The sequence below is a fragment of the Mytilus trossulus genome, chromosome 1 (genome assembly GCF_036588685.1).
Source record: "Mytilus trossulus isolate FHL-02 chromosome 1, PNRI_Mtr1.1.1.hap1, whole genome shotgun sequence".
Lineage (NCBI taxonomy): Eukaryota > Metazoa > Mollusca > Bivalvia > Mytilida > Mytilidae > Mytilus > Mytilus trossulus.
Window position 1 is genome coordinate 84185621 of NC_086373.1, and position 20859 is coordinate 84206479.

The 20859-nt window shown below is 31.9% G+C and overlaps 1 protein-coding gene across 2 annotated transcripts; it reads left to right on the forward strand.

Annotated features, from left to right (window-relative positions):
- Positions 1–5579: 5579 nt before the first annotated feature.
- On the forward strand, positions 5580–20401 carry LOC134687515 (uncharacterized). Of its 2 annotated transcripts, XM_063547889.1 has the most exons (4): positions 5580–6037; positions 10036–10230; positions 11935–12142; positions 19988–20401. In XM_063547889.1, exons 1-4 carry the CDS (start codon positions 5650–5652, stop codon positions 20226–20228), a joined length of 1032 nt encoding a protein of 343 aa, XP_063403959.1. In that variant the 5' UTR covers positions 5580–5649; the 3' UTR covers positions 20229–20401. The 2 variants fall into 2 exon arrangements, with proteins under 2 accessions (XP_063403959.1, XP_063403951.1); XM_063547881.1 differs by lacking the exon at positions 19988–20401 and having other exon boundaries at positions 5582–6037; positions 11935–13538.
- The last annotated feature ends 458 nt before the right edge of the window (positions 20402–20859 follow it).

The window sequence follows — 20859 nt, forward strand, 5'->3', positions numbered from 1 at the left end:
TATGATTGTTGTTGATGTTTTTCTTCTTTGTCATCTTTTTTCTTCTGTCAGGAACTCATTTTGAGTGTAAATACTTCAATATGACGATTTGAATAACCCCAAATACTTGATTCCACAGAAAATACATGGCAAAATCAAAAGCTCTAACAAATAAAAAGCAACTGTATTATACATTAGCATTCCTTTATGCAGAAAAATAATTATCAGTCAGTGCTCCATAATTTGTATTGTATATCTAGTAAAACTTTTTTTATTAAGTTGTTGTGCCTCTATTTTCATATTTTTGTCTCTGAGGCATACCCCATTTCTATTGTCTATGTTCTTTTTTCATATTTTTGTCTCTTAGGCATACCCCATTTTTATTGTCTATGTCCTATTTTCATATTTTTGTCTCTTAGGCATACCCCATTTCTATTGTCTATGTTCTATTTTCATAGTTTTGTCTCTTTGACATACCCTATTCTATGTTTGCCTCTTTGACATACCCTAATTCTATTGTCTATATTCTATTTTCATCTCTATGACATACCAAGTTTTAAGTGTCTATATTCTATTTTCATATGTTTGTCTCTGTGACATACACCATTTCTATTGTTGATAATCTGTTCTAAGCTGATGTATGTGGTATTTCTTTTGTCTATATTCTATTTCCCTCTGATGGATGTGCTATTTCTATTGCTATATATATCACCATACACATTGATATGTAATTGTCTACACTGCTACATGTAGCTATTACAGGTGCTAGTGTATGCAGCCACTTTTGTGGCCCTTTAGGGCTTGCTGTTTCATGTGAGCTCTGTTTTGAAAACCGTACTTTGACCTGTAATGGTTTACTTTTACAAATTATGACCTGGATGGAGAGTTGTTTCATTGGCACTAATACCACATCTTCTTATATCTATAATTAAGAAAGACAACTAGATTGACTTTTGAGTTCAATATTGTATTAATTTAAAATGAATGTTCTTTGGTTCTGTTTCTTTACTTTTCAGTTCCTGAAAATAAAAATAACAGAATAGAGTTTCAATGTCCACTGAGTTGCACATATTGCATCTATCAAGGGGCAATAATTAAAAAAGGCACTTGAATAAAATTATAAATAAAAAAGTGTGCTTTGAAAAAAGGTTCTTTTTCTTGTACATGTATATGAAATATTTTAAACAGACCTTCAAGGGCATTACTTACAGTATACTATGTGTTTTATAAAAATTGAACCGATGAGAGCGCTTACAAGGCCATTTTCCCTTATTCAAAATTTTCAAGGGGCATAACTCTTTTGAAAATAGTCAATCTGTCAAAACGGCGGTAGTGAACTTGACCAAGATATTGCTGATATTAAAGTATAGTATAAGTTTTATAAAAATCTGGCAGGAATTGTACATGCAAGACAAATATAAACACCTTACAATCATTCCATAAACATATTAACCAATGTCTGCCATACAATATGTAGTTTTAATTTTTAAATGGTTCACATTTTGCATTCTTAAACAAGTTGATTAGGTTACTTTATAGTATGGATTTTAATTATTGTTCATTGCCTAACAGTGAGTCGAGTGACCAGTAAATGTTTTATCTTTGTTTTTTAGTTTTTTAATTGATAGTTGTCACATTGAGGATCATACCCCATCTCCTTATATCAATATTCTAGTTCTTTAAAAACATTCTACAGTTAAAAAAATATTATTAAATCAATTTTTCTTATTTATTTTAATGTACAGTGGCAAATATTTAATGTATATTGAAGACGAGAACAAATTTTGATCTTGTAAAATATACAATTCATAATATACGGTCTGTGATGCAAATGCTATAATTATTTGAGCTTCACATTTCTCATGCATGTCTAGCAAAAGCAGATGAGACTGGTAAGGATTCCTCGATGCATACTTGACATCAGAAAGACAGAGAAATAAACAACTGCATACATGTACAATTACACTTGAAAAAGTTTTGAATACATAACATTAAATTATTTAAATCAAATACAATTCTACATACTTTACTTTGATACAAGGTTTTTTTTGACAGGACATCTAGATTTGCACCTACATGTACGTCGTAACATGTACCTCAGTGATTCTAATACTGCACTTTCCTTTCATTTGGTAACAAGCTAAAATTATAAATTTTAAGTTAATCCAAAAGTCCAGACAAAAACTAGATGTACATATAGTATGAACTAATTAATACTTTTAAGTTTTACTAGTGGAAACAAAAAATGGAAACAATTTATAAACAAACAACAAATATATGTATAGCATGAACTTTCTCATATATATCATGTATATATAATCATGATAATAAACTATTCTTCTGCCTAAGTTTAAAAAAATCCATTTGGGCATTAACTTCGGTTTATTAAATCTTGATTTGCTGTTTCATAGGCAAAATTGTTGAAATACAACATTTATCTATAAATATTAAACTCATGAACATATATAACATGTTGTCATTCGTGTTACCATCTGTATACTTCATGCATTTAACATATTTAATTAAAGAACAGTGTTTCAATGTACCTCTGACTGTCCTCACCAATTGATGGATAAATATAAAATTTGCTGTCAAAAAGCAATAACCACAACAAATAAGTATGTTCTTTTTTTAACATTTTTCATAAATTATAAAAATCATGAAAATAATCTATAAGAAAAGTAGACATGCGTGAGATGCAATTTTCCTTACAATATCTATTTCCAAGAGGCAAAACTCTTGTAAACATATTTTATTGATCTTGTATTGCTTGTTAAGCCTGTTAAGTTTCTCTTTATCTTCTTTAGTTCTTGCTCAAAACACAGATTGCAAAATTTAGTTGTTAAAAAAATGACTTTAAAGGGCAACAACTCCTTAAGGGGTCCATTGAACATTTTGGTTATGTTGACCCTTGTAGATCTTACTTTGCTGAACATTATTGCATGAAACGAACTATCCCCCTCAACTGATTGAAATCCCCCTCGGAGCAATAACCCTAAAACTCAATCCCATCCTTTCTTTTGTAGTATGGAACCTTGTAGTACAATTTCAGAGAGATCTATACACTCGGTGGCGGATCCAGAAATTATCATAAGTGGGGGGCCCACTTAGAGGGGAGCCGATCCGGACATGCTTCAGCAATTCCCTATATAATCATCCAAAATTTTACCAGAAAAGGGGGGCCAGGGCCCCCTGGGCTTCCCCTCTAAATCTGCCTATGAGTCACTTAAACACAAGTTATTGTCTGGAAACTAGAAACATGCTTCTTTTTGGCCCCTTTTTGCCCCTAATTCCTACATATTTTGGGCAACTAACCCAAAACTCTATCCCAGCCTTCTCCTTGTTAATATATGGAACATTGTGGTACAATTTTAGGGAGATCTATACAATTACACACAAGTTATTGACTGGAAACTGGAAAAATGCTTGTTTTTGAATTTTGACCCCTTTTTCCTAAACTTTGGCCCCATTATAACCCCTAAACTGAATCAAAACCTTTTATTTGTGGTTTTAAACATTGTGGTACAATTTCAGAGCAATTGAAATACCTAAAAACAAGTTATTATTCGGAAACTATGAAAATGCTTCTTTTTGGCCCATTTTGGGCCCCTAATTTCTAAACGGTTGGGACTTCCGACCATCATCCACAAAATCATCCCAACCTTTTTCATTTTGGGCCCCTAATTTCTAAACGGTTGGGACTTCCGACCATCATCCACAAAATCATCCCAACCTTTATCATCCACAAAATCATCCCAACCTTTTTCATAGTCTTTCTGGCATAGTTTTCAGATTAATTATATGTACTGCTGTTTAAAATGAATGAATGAATGAATGAATGAATGAATGAATGAATGAATGAATGAATGAATGAATGAATGAATGAATGAATGAATGAATGAATGAATGAATGAATGAATGAATGAATGAATGAATGAATGAATGAATGAATGAATGAATGAATGAATGAATGAATGAATGAATGAATGAATGAATGAATGAATGAATGAATGAATGAATGAATGAATGAATGAATGAATGAATGAATGAATGAATGAATGAATGAATGAATGAATGAATGAATGAATGAATGAATGAATGAATGAATGAATGAATGAATGAATGAATGAATGAATGAATGAATGAATGAATGAATGAATGAATGAATGAATGAATGAATGAATGAATGAATGAATGAATGAATGAATGAATGAATGAATGAATGAATGAATGAATGAATGAATGAATGAATGAATGAATGAATGAATGAATGAATGAATGAATGAATGAATGAATGAATGAATGAATGAATGAATGAATGAATGAATGAATGAATGAATGAATGAATGAATGAATGAATGAATGAATGAATGAATGAATGAATGAATGAATGAATGAATGAATGAATGAATGAATGAATGAATGAATGAATGAATGAATGAATGAATGAATGAATGAATGAATGAATGAATGAATGAATGAATGAATGAATGAATGAATGAATGAATGAAAGGTTCAATAAGATTATTGCTTGGACCTGGGTTCCATTTTTTAGGGTTTTAGTAGGTAACTAAATGTGGAAGAATGAATGAATTTCTCCAATCTAAATACAAAATTATGTTAATTAATATAAAATAAACAAAACAAAAGCTTTCAGTTCAATCGTTCAAGCAGGATAATGCATCCCCCGAGCATACCGTTTTTCGATGTAAAAAAGGGGGGTGCCCAGGGCTAAATGGTCAGCATACCTGTTGGGTTGCTACATTAATATGAATTATAAAGGCGTGGTGCAGTATCTAATACGTGCTTCACCATTAAACTCAGGTGAGCAAAATAGACTTTTTTGACATTTCGGTAAATTGGAAATTTCACACTTATTCCAGAACTTTATGAGTCTGTCCTTGGAGGGTGGTTCAAGGGTCTATATTGGCTTGACTTGTTGGTACAAAAAAAAAATCCTGTACTGTATAGTTTGCTTGTATTTCTTCATAAATTATGCCATTTATTAAAGAAAACGCGAGTTTTCAAAATGTAAACATTGAATAATCAAATCTCCAAAAGAAAAGACTTCAAAAAATGAGGCTCACAAATTGGTTCCAGGCTCCTATTTATTTATATACACTATACAGTATTTCAACTAAAATTAACAAAATGTGACGTCAAAATGCCGCTTCCCTATATTTCGTTGGCTCTAATGAGAACTGGTCCCAGAGGGTATAGTGCTTGCTTACTGGTTAAATTTTCGGGGTACGTTGACAGTCGAAATTTTTCAATAGGTCCCCCTTCATGAGACTCTATGATTTTGCAAGGTGTTTCCCACAGTTATTTCCCCTTAAGTACCAATCAAAATAATGTATCATTACTCAGCCTTCAGATAACTTTTTTGCATAAAATCTTTTGGTTTCCTGATCCAAAGTCAGTCTATTTTCTAAACTGAAAAACAAATTTCTTCTCTTTTTAATAGGAGTGCCACACATCACATGCAAACTTGCAGCAATATTTCTTATAGAACTATCTTCGTACCCCAATAAATAGGTACCTTGAACCATCTAATCGATTACTTCCCGACATATTTTTCCGCCGAATAGTTGATAGTTCGTTGTTGTTATATTTTGTATCGGTAGGTATTTAGATGTTCCATTCTGGTCACTACGTCATACATCAAAATCGATGATGGCATGTTCCAGTGCGGAGACAGAACCCGTAAAGAAAAAACGTAAAACTGGGCGAGATGACAGTGATATATTTGATGAATTCCATAGTAAATTCTTAACAGAAAATCCCTCTTTTGTAGACGCCGTTAATAAGTTCAAGCAAGAAATCACAGCACTTGGAGCCTATGAAATAGGATCATGCAACGCTGCTGACCCGGACAATGGTTACTGCTTCACAAAGGCAGACTGTACTCTAAAGCCCACTCAAAGGAAATTTGCTTTTGGCAATCTTTTTATTGAAGCATTTAAAATGTTGAAGAATTTTATCACAAAGAAAGAAATTCCAACAGACAGTCAAACGAAAATGACACTGGAGCTCCTTGTCAAGTTCTTGCTAAATGAAGGTATCTCATTAAGTGTCATTTTGGTTGGCAAGTAAACAAACTAATAAACAATGGCCAATTACTCGATAAAAATCCCAATTTTTAAACTTTAATTGCTTTGTTATTTCTAGATCAATTTTGGGTCTGTAAATTGAATTTTGGATGAGATTCAATGGCGAGTTTTATATACATATGTGGAAAAATGAATTTATCATAGAATTTAGAAAATTCGTCGGTGTATTTTTGAAGAGTTTGAAAATGGACCTAAATTTACATACACTAAATAACTGAATATTTATTTCAGAAGTTTACCATGACTTTGTACTTTAAAAATATTTTTTAGAACCAAACGATTTTTTAAATTAACTTAAATAATAAAAAAGTTATGATTATTTAAAGTTGAAATTCCACGCATCTTTCTTTATTTTTTGCCCACCATAACAAGATCACAGGTAACCTGTGACGTCACGGCGAACATTCCAATTGCAGGTGGTCATTGCATGGCTAATTATTTACCCTATCCCGCACGGTGCACCCACTATTTTCACAATGGCAGTCAGTATTTTTTGCTCTTCGGTTTTCACTTATTGTTGCGCGTTCTTAATGTGCAACTGACAGTTACATCTGGATGTTTTAATGCCAACAATCAAATCAATATGAGGCAGAAGCTTTGTTCGGATTCAGAACGAACTTGACTGCATATTTGTACATCCAAATTTTGACCGAACGTGAAGCAATATATCAATAAACTATACATTTTTCTTCTAATTATTCATACATATTTATCACTGACATAAAAAAAATAAGTTTGTAATCAAAACATATGAAAAGTACATATGGCGGTAAACATATACGGGTTATATATCAATAGACTAGATTTTTCTTCTAAACATTCAGACATATTACCATCCGATGGGACAAGTTGGTAAAATAGACAGTAATGTCGAGCCCTGAGCCCCCCCCCCCACCTCAGTAAGAAAATGTTTGGTGCCTACTACAACTTTAATTTATCGTAAAAAAACACAAAAATATTTTTCTTGTGTACATGTATGTACGATAAAAACAAATAAAACATTTTGAGGTTATTGAACACGAGGTTTCTTTTTAAAATTAATCAGCATTTAAATCTAAAGCCAAGTCATACATTTTTTGTAGAAAATTGCATTTTTAAATCAATTCACAGAAAATGACAAAATTACATTTTAAACAAATTATTTCTCAGAAGGACAACACCTTTAAGCTGATTAATATATAATCTTATCTTTTTGGCTTAAGGCAAGTTTTTCCAATCAATTGAAAGTAAACTTATTGCTTGCGGCTAACGATACAGTGATCTTTAGTAACCTCTGCAGTTGCCCAAAATACCACCATCTGCACAAAAACAGGGTTGGCAAAAAGTTCCTAGGGAAATACAGGGAATTCCCAGGAAATACTGGGAAATCCCGGAAATACTGGCAAATATAAATTTGATGGTAGATACATTGTAAGTTTAATATATAGCATAATGATTCATAGTATATCTCTGTAAATTGCAAAAATTAGAATTTCATAACTTTATATAATTTGTGACACCAGAACTTTTTATCCTATAGTCTGACTAATATTGTAAATGGATTTTTCCCTAATCATTCATCCCCTCCAAATAAAATAATTAGTCTTATCACTGCAATCCTGACATTACATTTACTAATGTTGGTTAAAAAGTTTGCTGCATTTATTTTGTGACCAAAATTCTGTTTCCTAATTTCCCTAAGTAAAATGGATTATATATGCTCAAATTTGGTTATTCGTGTCCTTGAATAGTTGTCATTTTTTTTTGGTGTTCTTTATTGAAACTCTAAACATGAAACTTATTTTGGACTACTTAATGTATTAACATTGAAGTTGGCACTAAAATTCATATGCAAAGAATTTAGTATAAACATGAAAAATGTGATAAAAGTCAGTGCTAAGACGGATGAATTACAAAATCAAAGAAATAAGTGTCTGGTACTCGGGGTCGGGATTGAGTTTTCGACCCTCCCCCTTTTTTGTAAGTCAGGATTTTTGTTTTATTTGGAATGTTTTCAATTATTTCAGTGTTTATCTCTGTTAAAATTACACACATATACTTAAATACTGTTTGTTTACTATCCACCGCAAGGTTACTATCTGCCATGGTTGGCATCTTCTCCATAAAACATTTTGATAAAATCTACAACTTTCATGGTAACCCAATCAATTACAATAAAATAAATACTTTAATATTGCTTAATAATGCAGATGTAAAATTATTTACAAATTGAATGCAGTACGTCTTTCTGTTTAATTTTTAGTCAAAGGTGTGTTATTTATTCCTTTCTCGACATAGATCTCTCATTTCAAACTTGAACGAACGGAAGTCGTCATTTGATGCTATTTTAGAATACTAGATAGGGAAACCCATCTCCATTTAGGAATAAAGTGTTTGATTGACGCTTTTATTTAAATCCCCGTTAGATTTTTAACAATAATCGACCTTTCCAATGCTAAAATTCTCATTCCAAATACAGTGCATTGGTTTGGTGCATTAATCCAATATTTTATTCACTTGTAAACATGCGCCTTTTTCACTCGTAATTCTCTTGCTTTTTCATGCAGCATAATACATTCGGAATTCAATATTTATTTATAAATATCTTCAATGACGACCTCCATTCGTTCAAGTTTGAAATGAGAGATTTACGTGGAGAAAGGAATAAAAAACACACCTTTGACTAAAAATTGCAACCAGTCTGTTAATAGATACTTAAATATAATCTTTAGATACCAGTGGAAATATACAAAATATGATGCTTACAAAAATTAAATTTATTCCGAAAATAATGAAAAGTATGAGTCATTCCCTCTTTGAAACAAAAGAATATGGCAATTCAGATATGACACCAATAGTAAATGCTGTTAAAAAATATAGGTCCACCAAATATTACTCGCATGTTCACTTTAAAACATTAATGTTTCCTAAATTTTCTTCAATTACTTTCCAATTATTTTTGACAAAAAATATGAATTACATTTAATAATACAAAACCAAAATGACTTCTTTTTGCAGATGATGGTAATTCATTTGTAATTTGGGCAACTGCAGAGGTTACTTAAGATGATAGTTTCTTTAGCTGCGAGCACCAATTTCACTTTCAATTGACTGGAAAAAACTTCCCTAAAGTAACAAGATGACATTATAATAATCAGTTTACAGATGTTGTTCTTAGAACTGAGAAATAATTTGTTTAAAACGTAAATTTGTCATTATCTGTGAATTTATTTAGAATTGTAATTTTTTACAAAAAATGCATGACTTGGCTTTCGATCAATAATTAATTTCAAAATGATATATTATGTTCAATAACCTCCAAACAATTTTAAAATTTTTTTTTTATCGTAAATACCCAAGAAAACTTAATTTTGTGTTTTTATAGGACCGCAGGTTAATGGTTTCCGTACGATAACTTGAGTTCTGATTGAGCAAATGGAATTAGATTTTAACACAAGGTATATAATCACAAAACACAGCTTGGGATTGTATTTGGGGGCAGGAATTTTTCAGGGTACTCTCAGGGGCCAAATATCAGCCCCTTTCCCAATTAAAAAAGGCTTATTATTTTCCCAAAATGGCCTTAAAATTCCCAGTGCGTCCATGAAAAAAAAAGCTTAAGTTTATCATCCGATCCGGCGATCATAAGTCATAACGAACTGTTTAAACTGGAATCCGCTTGTATTTGATCATCTTTGAGGGGATTGTAAGAATTCAGCCGAGAACTAGCTTACTTACAGTTCCGGGTATGACAGAAGAGTGCAATGGATTTTAATTCAGAAATCCATAAAAGCAAACATTATGGACTCGTCATGGGCAAAAGTCATGAGTCCCTGGACTTGCTTGAATTCCTTAGTGACAACCCTGAATACATTATACTGCTTATATGACATACATGTGCTTATAGATAGTAGATACTTTGTACATGTGTATAGGCTGGTAAACTAAATTTCCTTTACTTTTTCAGAAATCCAAGAAGGATTGTCACGTACAAAGGAATGTGATGATGAAACTGAATTAACAGTACTGCTGGCCTTCCATTTATTTTCTCAGCTTTCAACATCACCCTACTTCACAATTGATAATAGAAAGGCCAACCAGATCAAAGTATGCCCATGTGGAAAGAGACATGGACAAATTGTATATGGTGATACAAGCATAGGTATAATTTTTTCTTACTAGTCATACACAACATAAAAGTAGGCTTGTCTTGTTCAAGATAGTGTCAATTTTTAGCTCACATGTCTAAACATGTTAAAAGCAGCATGCCCATTGAATTTTATCAATGGGGGTTCATGCACCTTCTGCCCTTCCATTTTGAGCATGCACAGAAATTTTTGAGGGTACATGTAACAACATTCACTTATCGACTTTAAAATAGACTAATACTGGAAAAAGACAGTAAATAATAATTGCTGCACTTCTAGATAGAAATATGGTCATTCACAGTCGATTGAAAGAGTTGATATAGGGTTTCATTAAAAGAGTGTAGAACTGTGCATTTGGGATCTGACAGTATGCGACTGCATATTTATACATCCCAGTCAGCCATACGGACAACCTAACATAGGCTGGTTCAAGAAAGGCAATATTAATATATATATGTACCTACACATGACCTAGGACTGATACCTTTAATCCATTGTCCATAAAATTTTACAAAAATCTTCTCCTCTGAAACTACCAGGCCAAATGAAACCAATCTTGTTCACAATCATCCTTAGGGTATCTACTTAAAAAAAAAAATCAGTTGGTTGACCAACATGGCCGCCAAAGGTTCAGATTTGTCGGATACCCTTGCATAGGGGTGATTGTCTATAAATGACAATTTTTGGCAAATTTTAATGCTTTTGACTATTATTCATAATTCATAAACTATAATAAATTGAAAAAAATATATATTACAAATATGTTCAGCAATAAAAGATCTACAAACAAAGTGGCCGAAATGATCAGAACACTCATTATTGGAGTTGTTGCCCTTTAATGTTTATTTTTGCCTCATTTTAGTGCTTGAAATAAAAATCTTCTAAACTGTTATAGATAGATTGAAAGTTTGAACAGCAAAATGTTAAGTAGGAGAAGATCTACAAATAAGCCTGTAGGTCTGAAATCTTCTCAAATCAAGATTTAGACAAAAGTTGAAACCAGATGAGCCACACACGTCACACTTAGTTGTTTTGATTTTGTGTTTTTTTTAAATTGACATAATAGTTTTTTCTTAAGGAATAAGCAAGATTTTGTTTATAAAAAAAAAGAAAATGTAGCTAAAAACAAAAAAGAAATCGACAATGATTTTTGTTTGAAATTAGCAATTTTTTTATTTTTAACTGATGTTCTTGGCTATAATCTCATAAACTATAATAGATAGCAAAAAACTTTAAATTGCAACAATGTTCAGCAATAAAAGCTATACAAACAAGTCGAATGACCAAAATGATCAGACCACTCATTGTTGGAGTTATTTCCCATAAAAGTTGATTTTGACCGATTTAAGTGTTTTTTTTAATAAATATCTTCTGAACAGTTATAGATAGATTGAAATTTTCAATGCCAAAAATGTTAAGTAGGATAAGATCTTCATATAAGTGGTTAGGTTGAAATCATCCTAAAATGAAGATTTAGACTAAATTGAAACCAAGTGAACGACACAGGCTCCTTGGAGTGTGTCAAAACATGTTTCCATCCACACTTGCCCCCAGCTTGCAGAGTAAACATGTTGGGAGGTGGGGGTAATGTAAAAATGATTTTTCAAGATATTTCATTGCATATATAGGCAGACAAAGCACAAAAGAAACCCTAAGTAGATTTAAATAATACTGAATGATCTAACTGCTTTTCTAGTTCTACCTTTAATTTACTTTAGGTAATCTAAATGTTTGGCATGGCTATTTGGATTTGATCATGGAAGGTGCAGAGGTCATAATTACTATTGATGGAGAACAAGAAACTTACAAAGATGTAGAGTCAGCTGTAGAAGTTAAGCAGAGGCATTTTGAAATGAATGACAATTCTGCTGGAAGTAGTTTGGTACAGGTAGCAGCAAAAACAATAGTTTATTCCTTTTACTACAGGCAGGTACATCCTGATCATAGCAATACTCTTATACCTTGTATTGGTGTTTCACATTTAGGATTGATTTTTTATTTTTATGATTCTGTAAATGATGTACTTCTTGGGAGTACACATTTTCCGTTGGCTGCATCCTCTCCATTTCAATTAAGTTTTACAGCAGTCATTGGTGTTTGGTTAATATTGAATCACAAACATCTCTGTAATGGCCTTTCGCTGATTGATCTTAAGGAAGTACCAAAAGCACGCTTTACAGATGTTGCAAAAAGCAAAATTGATATCTACAAAAAAGAATTGAAAAGAGGCCAGGTTGGAACAAGCTTGAAACGTTTTAATGTGTTAAGTCTTGACCCACTTACATTTGTTAATTCAAAATTCTTTTTGTCTCCTGAGCTAGAAGACCTCTGATGATGCATTTGAAAAGGGGTGGAAATCAAATTTTATAAATTTATTTCAATGCTTGGAAAATTGTATCATTATTATGGAAGAAAACAAATGAATTTACAGCAAATTATATATAAAAACAAAATTTTTTGACTAGCCAAACTTTTATTATATATTATCTGCAAATAGAATAGTTATTGTAAAACTAAATAATTTTTATTGTCCCTGTGACATGTCACGTTTGGACATAGAAATGCCAGTCATCTGTCCAATTGATATATATAACTTGATATAATATAGTACATGTAGTATAAAGTAGATCATTATATTTTTTTAATTCGTTAAATTTTTCAACTTGTGTTACATGTATATATTTTATCTTATAATTTCTGAATGAGGATCTGTTAAATGCAAATATAAATATATAATCTAGAGATGTATGTATATTGATATATATTTATCCTTGTTTTAACTATAACATGTACACAACTGGTCAGTATTGTGATAAATTATTTGCTGTTAAAGGAAAGGAGGTATAATAAGACCACTTTTTGGGCCCCTAAATTTGAAAAATCAAAAGTATCACAAATGAATCTAAAATCATTCTTTAAATGTTGCTAAGACATTGATCTGTCACAAACCAAATGACAACATTTCTTTATTTTGTTGTGTCCATGTGCATTTATACAGCTCCAAAGTTAAGGGTGAAACGATTCACCGTATGTATCGAAATCGCGATATTTTCAAGGACGATTCGGTTCACGGTACAAGGAGGCCCCTTAGGATATAAACGATATGGTAAGAAAAATATTTGGAGAAAGATAGAAATAGTATTAAAATCGAGTTTTCTTCTTTTGCTGGCAATTAATTAAAAATATTTTCAATCTCTTGAATCGTTTTATTTACGCTTTTAAAATTGTTCCGTCAAATTTCCACATGAACGTAAGCGACCTCATAAACGTAAACAACATGGAGCGCCTATGATATTAGATTATTTAGATCTAGGGTTTTTTTTTATTTTTTTTTTTTTTTTTTATTACAGACAGTTTTTGTACTAGTGTAAATTGATTTTATATTTTTATGTTATATATTAAGTAAAAATATGTTGAATTTATATGTAGTAGTTTGAGACAAAACCGATTGAAAATCTGATTGAAAAAAAATTCCATTAACCTGAATGGTTTCAAATATTAGATAGTAATAGATAGTAGAGAAACAACAGTCATATCACATCCCATATAAAAAATAATAAGAGATGTTTCTGGAATTACGTATATCAAAATATTTAAGTTTAGTGCTGTTCAATGTTATTTCATCATAATAATGTTTATTATATGCCTTACTATCTATACTCAAAGCTATAAAAATAACAAAATACGACGGTGAAGGTATCACATTAGACAACCAATGAAAAGTCAGTTTCCTGACTTGCTAGCAGTTACAAAAAGCAGGAACATATGTACATATATATGTATATTGACATACTGTTCCCAGCAGAAAGCCAGCTCAAATGCCTAATGTCTCCCAATATATTTCCAAGCCGTAGTACACTCTAATATAGTTGGCTGTACATCACACGTCATATCACAAGATATCATGACCTTGCTCGGTGGATAGAAGAAACCTGTACAAAATGTTCAATACAGAAAAAAAACGCAAATATTAAGGTTTATTTGTAATAAGTTTAGTGATGATAATATGTTTGGTCGTAGGTCACGAATCAACGAATTATAGATAATCACCACAAAATGACTGCTGGATTGAACAAACGAATTTCAGGATAAACAAGGAGAAAAACATATGCTATATGTAAAGTGTAGCACGGCACTTGTTTTGGTGGTGTATTCCTTCGAAGGTCTTGAAATTACATATTGAATGATTTTTAACTTTTTTTTCCATTCACGATGAATATGCCAACTGGGGAATAACTAAGATTTACTTTATTCTGAAGTCTTCATTATAAATGAACAGCATTCGGTTGATTTTTTTTTTATATATATACAAACTGACATTATGTATTAACTAACAGACATATTTCTCTGGAATTAGTGATTCCTTTAAATATTTTAAATTCCCTGCTTGTGAAAACATACTATGAATTTAAAATAGCGAGAATAAAACTTGAGAACCACAACATATAAATTATTTACTGTGCACTATAATATATATATAAATGTAAATGCATATTTTGTTTTGTTTAGTACCAAAGTCAATGAACATAGTCGTAGGGGAACATGTCAACGGTTATAAATGAGGGTTTGAATGCTTAGAATGGGATTATCAAATATTTATTTTTTAATCATTGTCGCCAATAATTTGATTTTCCTTTATTTTATAAGTTAGCACCATTTTAAATCCATATTCTTTCAAATTTAAATTAATTTCAGGTCCGATTTTTCTGTTTTCTTAAAACCTCAGCAGGCCCTCATATACTAGAAATTATTCTGACACAAAATAAACTAATTGACCTAATTCAATGGTAAAGTGATTTGATCGGGTGACTCGTGAGTTGCATCCTCATCTATTCTACTCACTGTTTTCGCTTGCAATGGGGTAGGACAAAATAAATCTGTTGTCGATTTCCTTTTACTCTGACAAACTTGAATTACAGAAAACTACCGTAAAGGGTATTTCCAAGTAGAGGATGGAAAGTTAATTCAAATGTTCCCATAAGTCTTGAATAATTTGTAAAGGGTATGAATCAATAACCACGCCAACAAGACATAACAAGTTGCTACATTATTGCCTCAACGTAAGCTACGCTCCTGATTATCTATTAAAGGTCTTTTATAACAGCGGTATTTGTTAAAGGGACTGTAACGATTAGACGCGTGCTCAAAATCAGCATGCATGATGAATTGGTTACCGTTATGTGGTTAAAAGCTTGATAAGTGAAATGACAGCTCTATTGTACTTGCGCCTACGCAGGTCAATTCAGTTCAATGATGCACCGTCTAAAGTTCTCGCACTTATATCATTAGCAACGACTAAGTAAATACATATCAATTGAGTTAAACATTTATATGCAACAGTTTTATCAAAAGGTGCGAAGAGATGTAATTTAGTATTATGATTTGTATTTTTTTAAACTTTACATCAGTAAGATACAGTCCTGCATGATCTAAGCCGTTGAGATTTTTTCTCAGTTATAAAAAGGCCAAGTAAAGCTATTAATATGTTATGGCATGCAGATAATAACATATGCTAAAACAACAAGTTCTAAGGTTTTAGGATTTTCTGATAACCACTCAAAGATAGAAAAATATAGTACATGTTCTAGGAATGGGACAACTTTGACAAATTATCTATACACATACATTTAATGCATTAAAAAGAATGAAGGAAATTGAAAAGAAACTTCAGTTTTACATATAATATTAGGTTTACACATGCATTTAATAATCTAACCATACTCATTTTGTTCTAATAACCTATAGTGAGACTTATAAAACAATATTAACTGTTGGTTTTGTTTTTAATGTAATAATGTCAAACTGTTACCAACACAAGAATGACGTTTAGATTTAAACCGAAAAAAATGACTATTGGATGGTTTTGATTTCTTGCGTTATGATATAATAGACTAAATATCAAAAACAATGTATGGATATAAGTTGTTTGCTTCACGTCCACTGGACAATATTTCATGAAATTCAGGACGATACTAATTAACAAAAACTTGCAGATGTATTAGCATTAGCAAAACTCATATCCGTGAATATTATATGAATGCATGGTCGATTTTGAAACTTTTGCTTATATATTATATATACTAGTTGTGATGGAATGTCTGTCAATCAAAGATGGACCCATATAAAGCTGCTCAGTCATAATATTTGGTATGCAGTTGAAATAATATTAGAACATCTCATTTCTATGCCGCAGAGTACATGGCCCAGTCTCCACAGTCCGCATAGTGGACTGTTCATCGACTGGAACTTTTCGTCTATGTTACTGGCACGATTTAAAGTATGATTATCATGATTATAGGTCCCTTATATTAATGATATATGGTACGCAATTGGATTAACATCGACATATCTAACTTCACTGAGATAATTTAACTCTACAATCCATGAAGTTTTTCACCAGTTATTTAACCGTGTAATCGTTCGGGGTTTCCCTTACAAAACATGCTTAACTAGTATATTTGTGGTAGAGTGGATTTTCTGCCATTCACCCTGGATGCATTGATTATATTATATGTACTAATTCTAAATATCTCTTGCAGATGATTTATTGAAGTAGGTGATTCGTTTGCAATCTACTTGTGATTAGGTCTTATTTTATTGGTCATTGGTGGTCTTGTGATATATTATATAGAGGGAATTCAAATTAAATGGCTGGTCAATTTTGGTCTTTGTTTACAAAAGTTTAAATAGTTTAATTATTTAGTATCCAGTCTTTGTAGTTACTTTTCATAGAAGGATTGAATCATTCAGTGATATTGGATACATTTATATTCAGTCAGGAACCACAAATATAGCATATTTTGGTAAGTTACATTTATTTACATTGAGAGCCTTTGTTCTGACAGATGGATAAAGTATGAATCCTGATTATGATATTTCATTAATATGCAAGGTAAAAGTAAGTTTACCCAATGTCCAAGTGAGTGTGAGATTTTAGTTTGAGAGATGATTATGTGATTTGCTTGTTTTGAGAGCTTTTGTATATTCGCTGTACGGGTGAGTTTGATTTATTTCAACAGCTATTGAAATGTATCGTTTATTTTATTATCTTTACCATTGTTTATTTGTTATTCCAGGCTTAGTGTATGTAATTGTAAGATGAATGCATGTGATGTACAATTGATGAATAAAGAACCCTATGACTCAGATGACTTAGTTATATTTGATGAAGCAGAAAATTAGACTTTTACATATTTATATAGGAAGATTTGGTATGATTGCCAATGAGACAAATCTCCACATGGTCAGAAAACAAATGCACAAAAATTATACAACTATTAGTTAACGTACGGTCTTCAAAAATGAACAAAACCCACACCACATATGGTAAGCTATGAAAGGCCTCAAAATGGCAAAATGACAAATATAAAACAACTTATGTACAACAACAGCGGAAAAATATTATAATACATAGCAATAAATGCAAGAATACAGATTTTTACAGGCTTCTAACTTGGTACATGCACATATAGAATTCCCCATATTAAGTTTATTTTCTGGTGCAATTGACTACCTATAAACTGGTATTAAAAAAAAATGAATACATGGTATGGTTGCCAATGAGACAACACTCTACAAGAGACCAAATGACGCTGAAATTTACAGATTTACATTAAGTCGCCATGTGCGCACGGGCTTCAACAATGAGTAAAACCCATACCGTACAGTCAACTATAAAAGGCTCCAAAATGACAAATAAAAAAAATGACATATGTACTAAAACAATGAACGGAAAACAAATATGATATACAGCAATAAATGACAACCACTGGTTTACAGGCTCCTAAATAAGAACAGACACATATACTTATGCATATAATTATTTTCTGTGACTGTATCTTACATTAATTTGTAGGATCCTTTACTATAGATAATTTAGCTGATCTGTAACAATAACATCTTCATGCCTTATATATCATGTACTGTAGTACGCCGCTAGATTAAAACTGACGTGGAAAGGTAACATATGGCCACCGAAAGCTCTTTTTTTGAGAGCCCAGGTGGTCGTGTGGTCTAGCGGGACGGCTGCAGTGCAGGCGATTTGGTGTCACGATATCACAGTAGCATGGGTTCGAATCCCGGCGAGGGAAGAACCAACAATTTGCGAAAGCAAATTTACAGATCTAACATTGTTGGGTTGATGTTTAGACGAGTTGTATATATATAGATATATATACATAATGTGACAGGGTAAAATCATGTTTAAGGCGCCAAGCTTTCATGACTTTGGAAAATGGTGTAACGATTGTAATATTCGATTAAAGAAAAAATAAAACAATTAAAAATGAGCTTTCCAAGATTTTCTGTACTTATAAAACGACGAGGTGGTGTGATTACCCTCCACAAGAGACAAAATGACACAGAAATAAACAGAACAATGATCGAGATCTTCATTTGTACTTGTGAGAGAACGACACGGATGCAATCAACTGAAAACCAAGATATCTTATCCTAATCAATTAATAAATCAACATGTTTACGACATCTTTAGAATTTCACTCATTTCAAGTGTTTATTTCATCGCATGTTATTTAATGCAAATGTGTAACTTCTTGAGATAGCGGATAACTGCAAGCTATTTTCTTCTAACTAGAATACTAATATAGAAACACTTGTATGAGAAATCTGACAAGGGCAGAATAGCCCATCTCCGAACCGTAACCACCAACAGAAGTTTCATCCTTAAAGACATTCATGCAGCAACATAATAATGAGAAAATGTAGTATAATTGCCAATGAAACAATTAGTACAGACGAGAGTCAGATTTTGAACTTTTGTTTGATTTTGTAGACTGGGTATCACAAATCTTTTTATCTAAAAAAACAAATGCCTTTAGTGGGAACTCTCGAGCTGAAACCTACACTATTCAGGCTAGCAGGGACAATATACTTTGTTCTTTAGTTTTGTCATTTTTTAGCATGGGATCGTTAAAGAGACCGTTGTCGGTGGTTCAAAGTATTGCTAGTCAAAGACATAAAATTGAGAATGGAAATGGAGTATGTGTCAAAGCGACAACAACCCGACCATAGAGCAGACAACAGCCGAAGGCCACCAATGGGTCTTCAATGTATCGAGAAACTTCCACACACGGAGGTGTCCTTTAGCCGGTCCCTTAACAAAATGTATATTATATATAGTTCAGTGATAATGGACGTCATACTAAACTCCGAGTTATACACAAGAAACTAAAAATAAAAGACTAACAGAGGCCAGAGACCTCTGACTTGGGACAGGGGCAAATTGTGGCGGGGTTTAACATGTTTTTCGAGATCTCAACCCTCCAAACATGTCTTCTCAGTTAGCGAATGCTCCTTTTGAATAGCGATTGCTTTATTTATTCTCAGAATTACTCTTTTCTATTGGAAATAGATATTCTACATTATTTATTATTTAGGTGTCGACTTTGAGTAAGAAATGTAACCTTATCCTTGGAAATCTTATATATCTTCTCATTACTTATTGCTTTCCTAAAGGTAGCTGACAAAACATTAAGATAGTTTTGCTTTAAAAATATCTATTCCACTAGTTGTTGAAAATTATTAAAGTTTGAGCCCGTTTATATCCATCGGCACATATTACAGTGTTATCCGGATTCACCATTAAACGATTCGAGGAAATTTCTATTGTCAAATTCAATTTCAAATAATAATATTAATGTTTAACAAAACTATGATCTGTTTGTGAAACGCGAAGGATATCTAATGATTGGTGTGTTCATTGTTGGTCTTTAACGCCACTTTTATCATTATTCGCTATTTCATGGCATGTAGAGAAAAACTTGGACGCCCGGAGAGAGACACTGACCTTCGACATGGAATCTGTCCATCTTTGTCAACTACGAATGAAGTAAAACTAGGCACCAAGTGTTCAAACTCTGAAATAAGTAAGGAAGCAGTATTTTTCACTAATGAAAGAAACTTGTTTCTCACTTTATTCAGTTTTCGTTTGATATATAGTTTTATTTTCTATTTTTCAAATTGGAGAAACAAAGAGGTTTTAAAAACGAACTGAAGAATAAAAAGGTAGCAAAAAGCTAAGTTCTTTCAAAATATTCTTTTATCGCTAAGAGGCTGGCTTGTTATGCCAAAAAATTGCCTCCGTTGAAATTTCAAACATCCCATAGAGCAAATTACATCGATGATTAATATTGACTTTATGGTATATGGCCGCTTTCTAAGCGATACGTGCATGCAGGTCATAAATTAAATTAATTTGTTTAGTAAAATCAAATCTTTAACTACTTATAGGTGCCGTAGGAGGTCATGCAGAATTTTTAGCAAGGATTTTTTGGCTAGATCAGACAATTTAAGACCAGAAAGCATTGCACTGATGTATGTCCATTATTAATTTTTCAGTAGTCAAAATTCAATGTTAAGGGATGTATAATGAATAATGATATAGTTTGTATTTCTGTTTTCAAGATAAAAAGTGAAGGTTAAATGTATGGACGACCTGAAAACCAAGACATATATAAGATTAAGGTTATTTTTAAATATGTATTTTCACTTGACATTTGCTGTTATTTATCCACTGATTATAAAACATGTCGATTGTGTCACAATGATTGCTACATGGGTTACGGAGGACCTAAATACCAAAAACACGCAAGACAAGGAAGAAATGGCCAATTTTGATTATAATG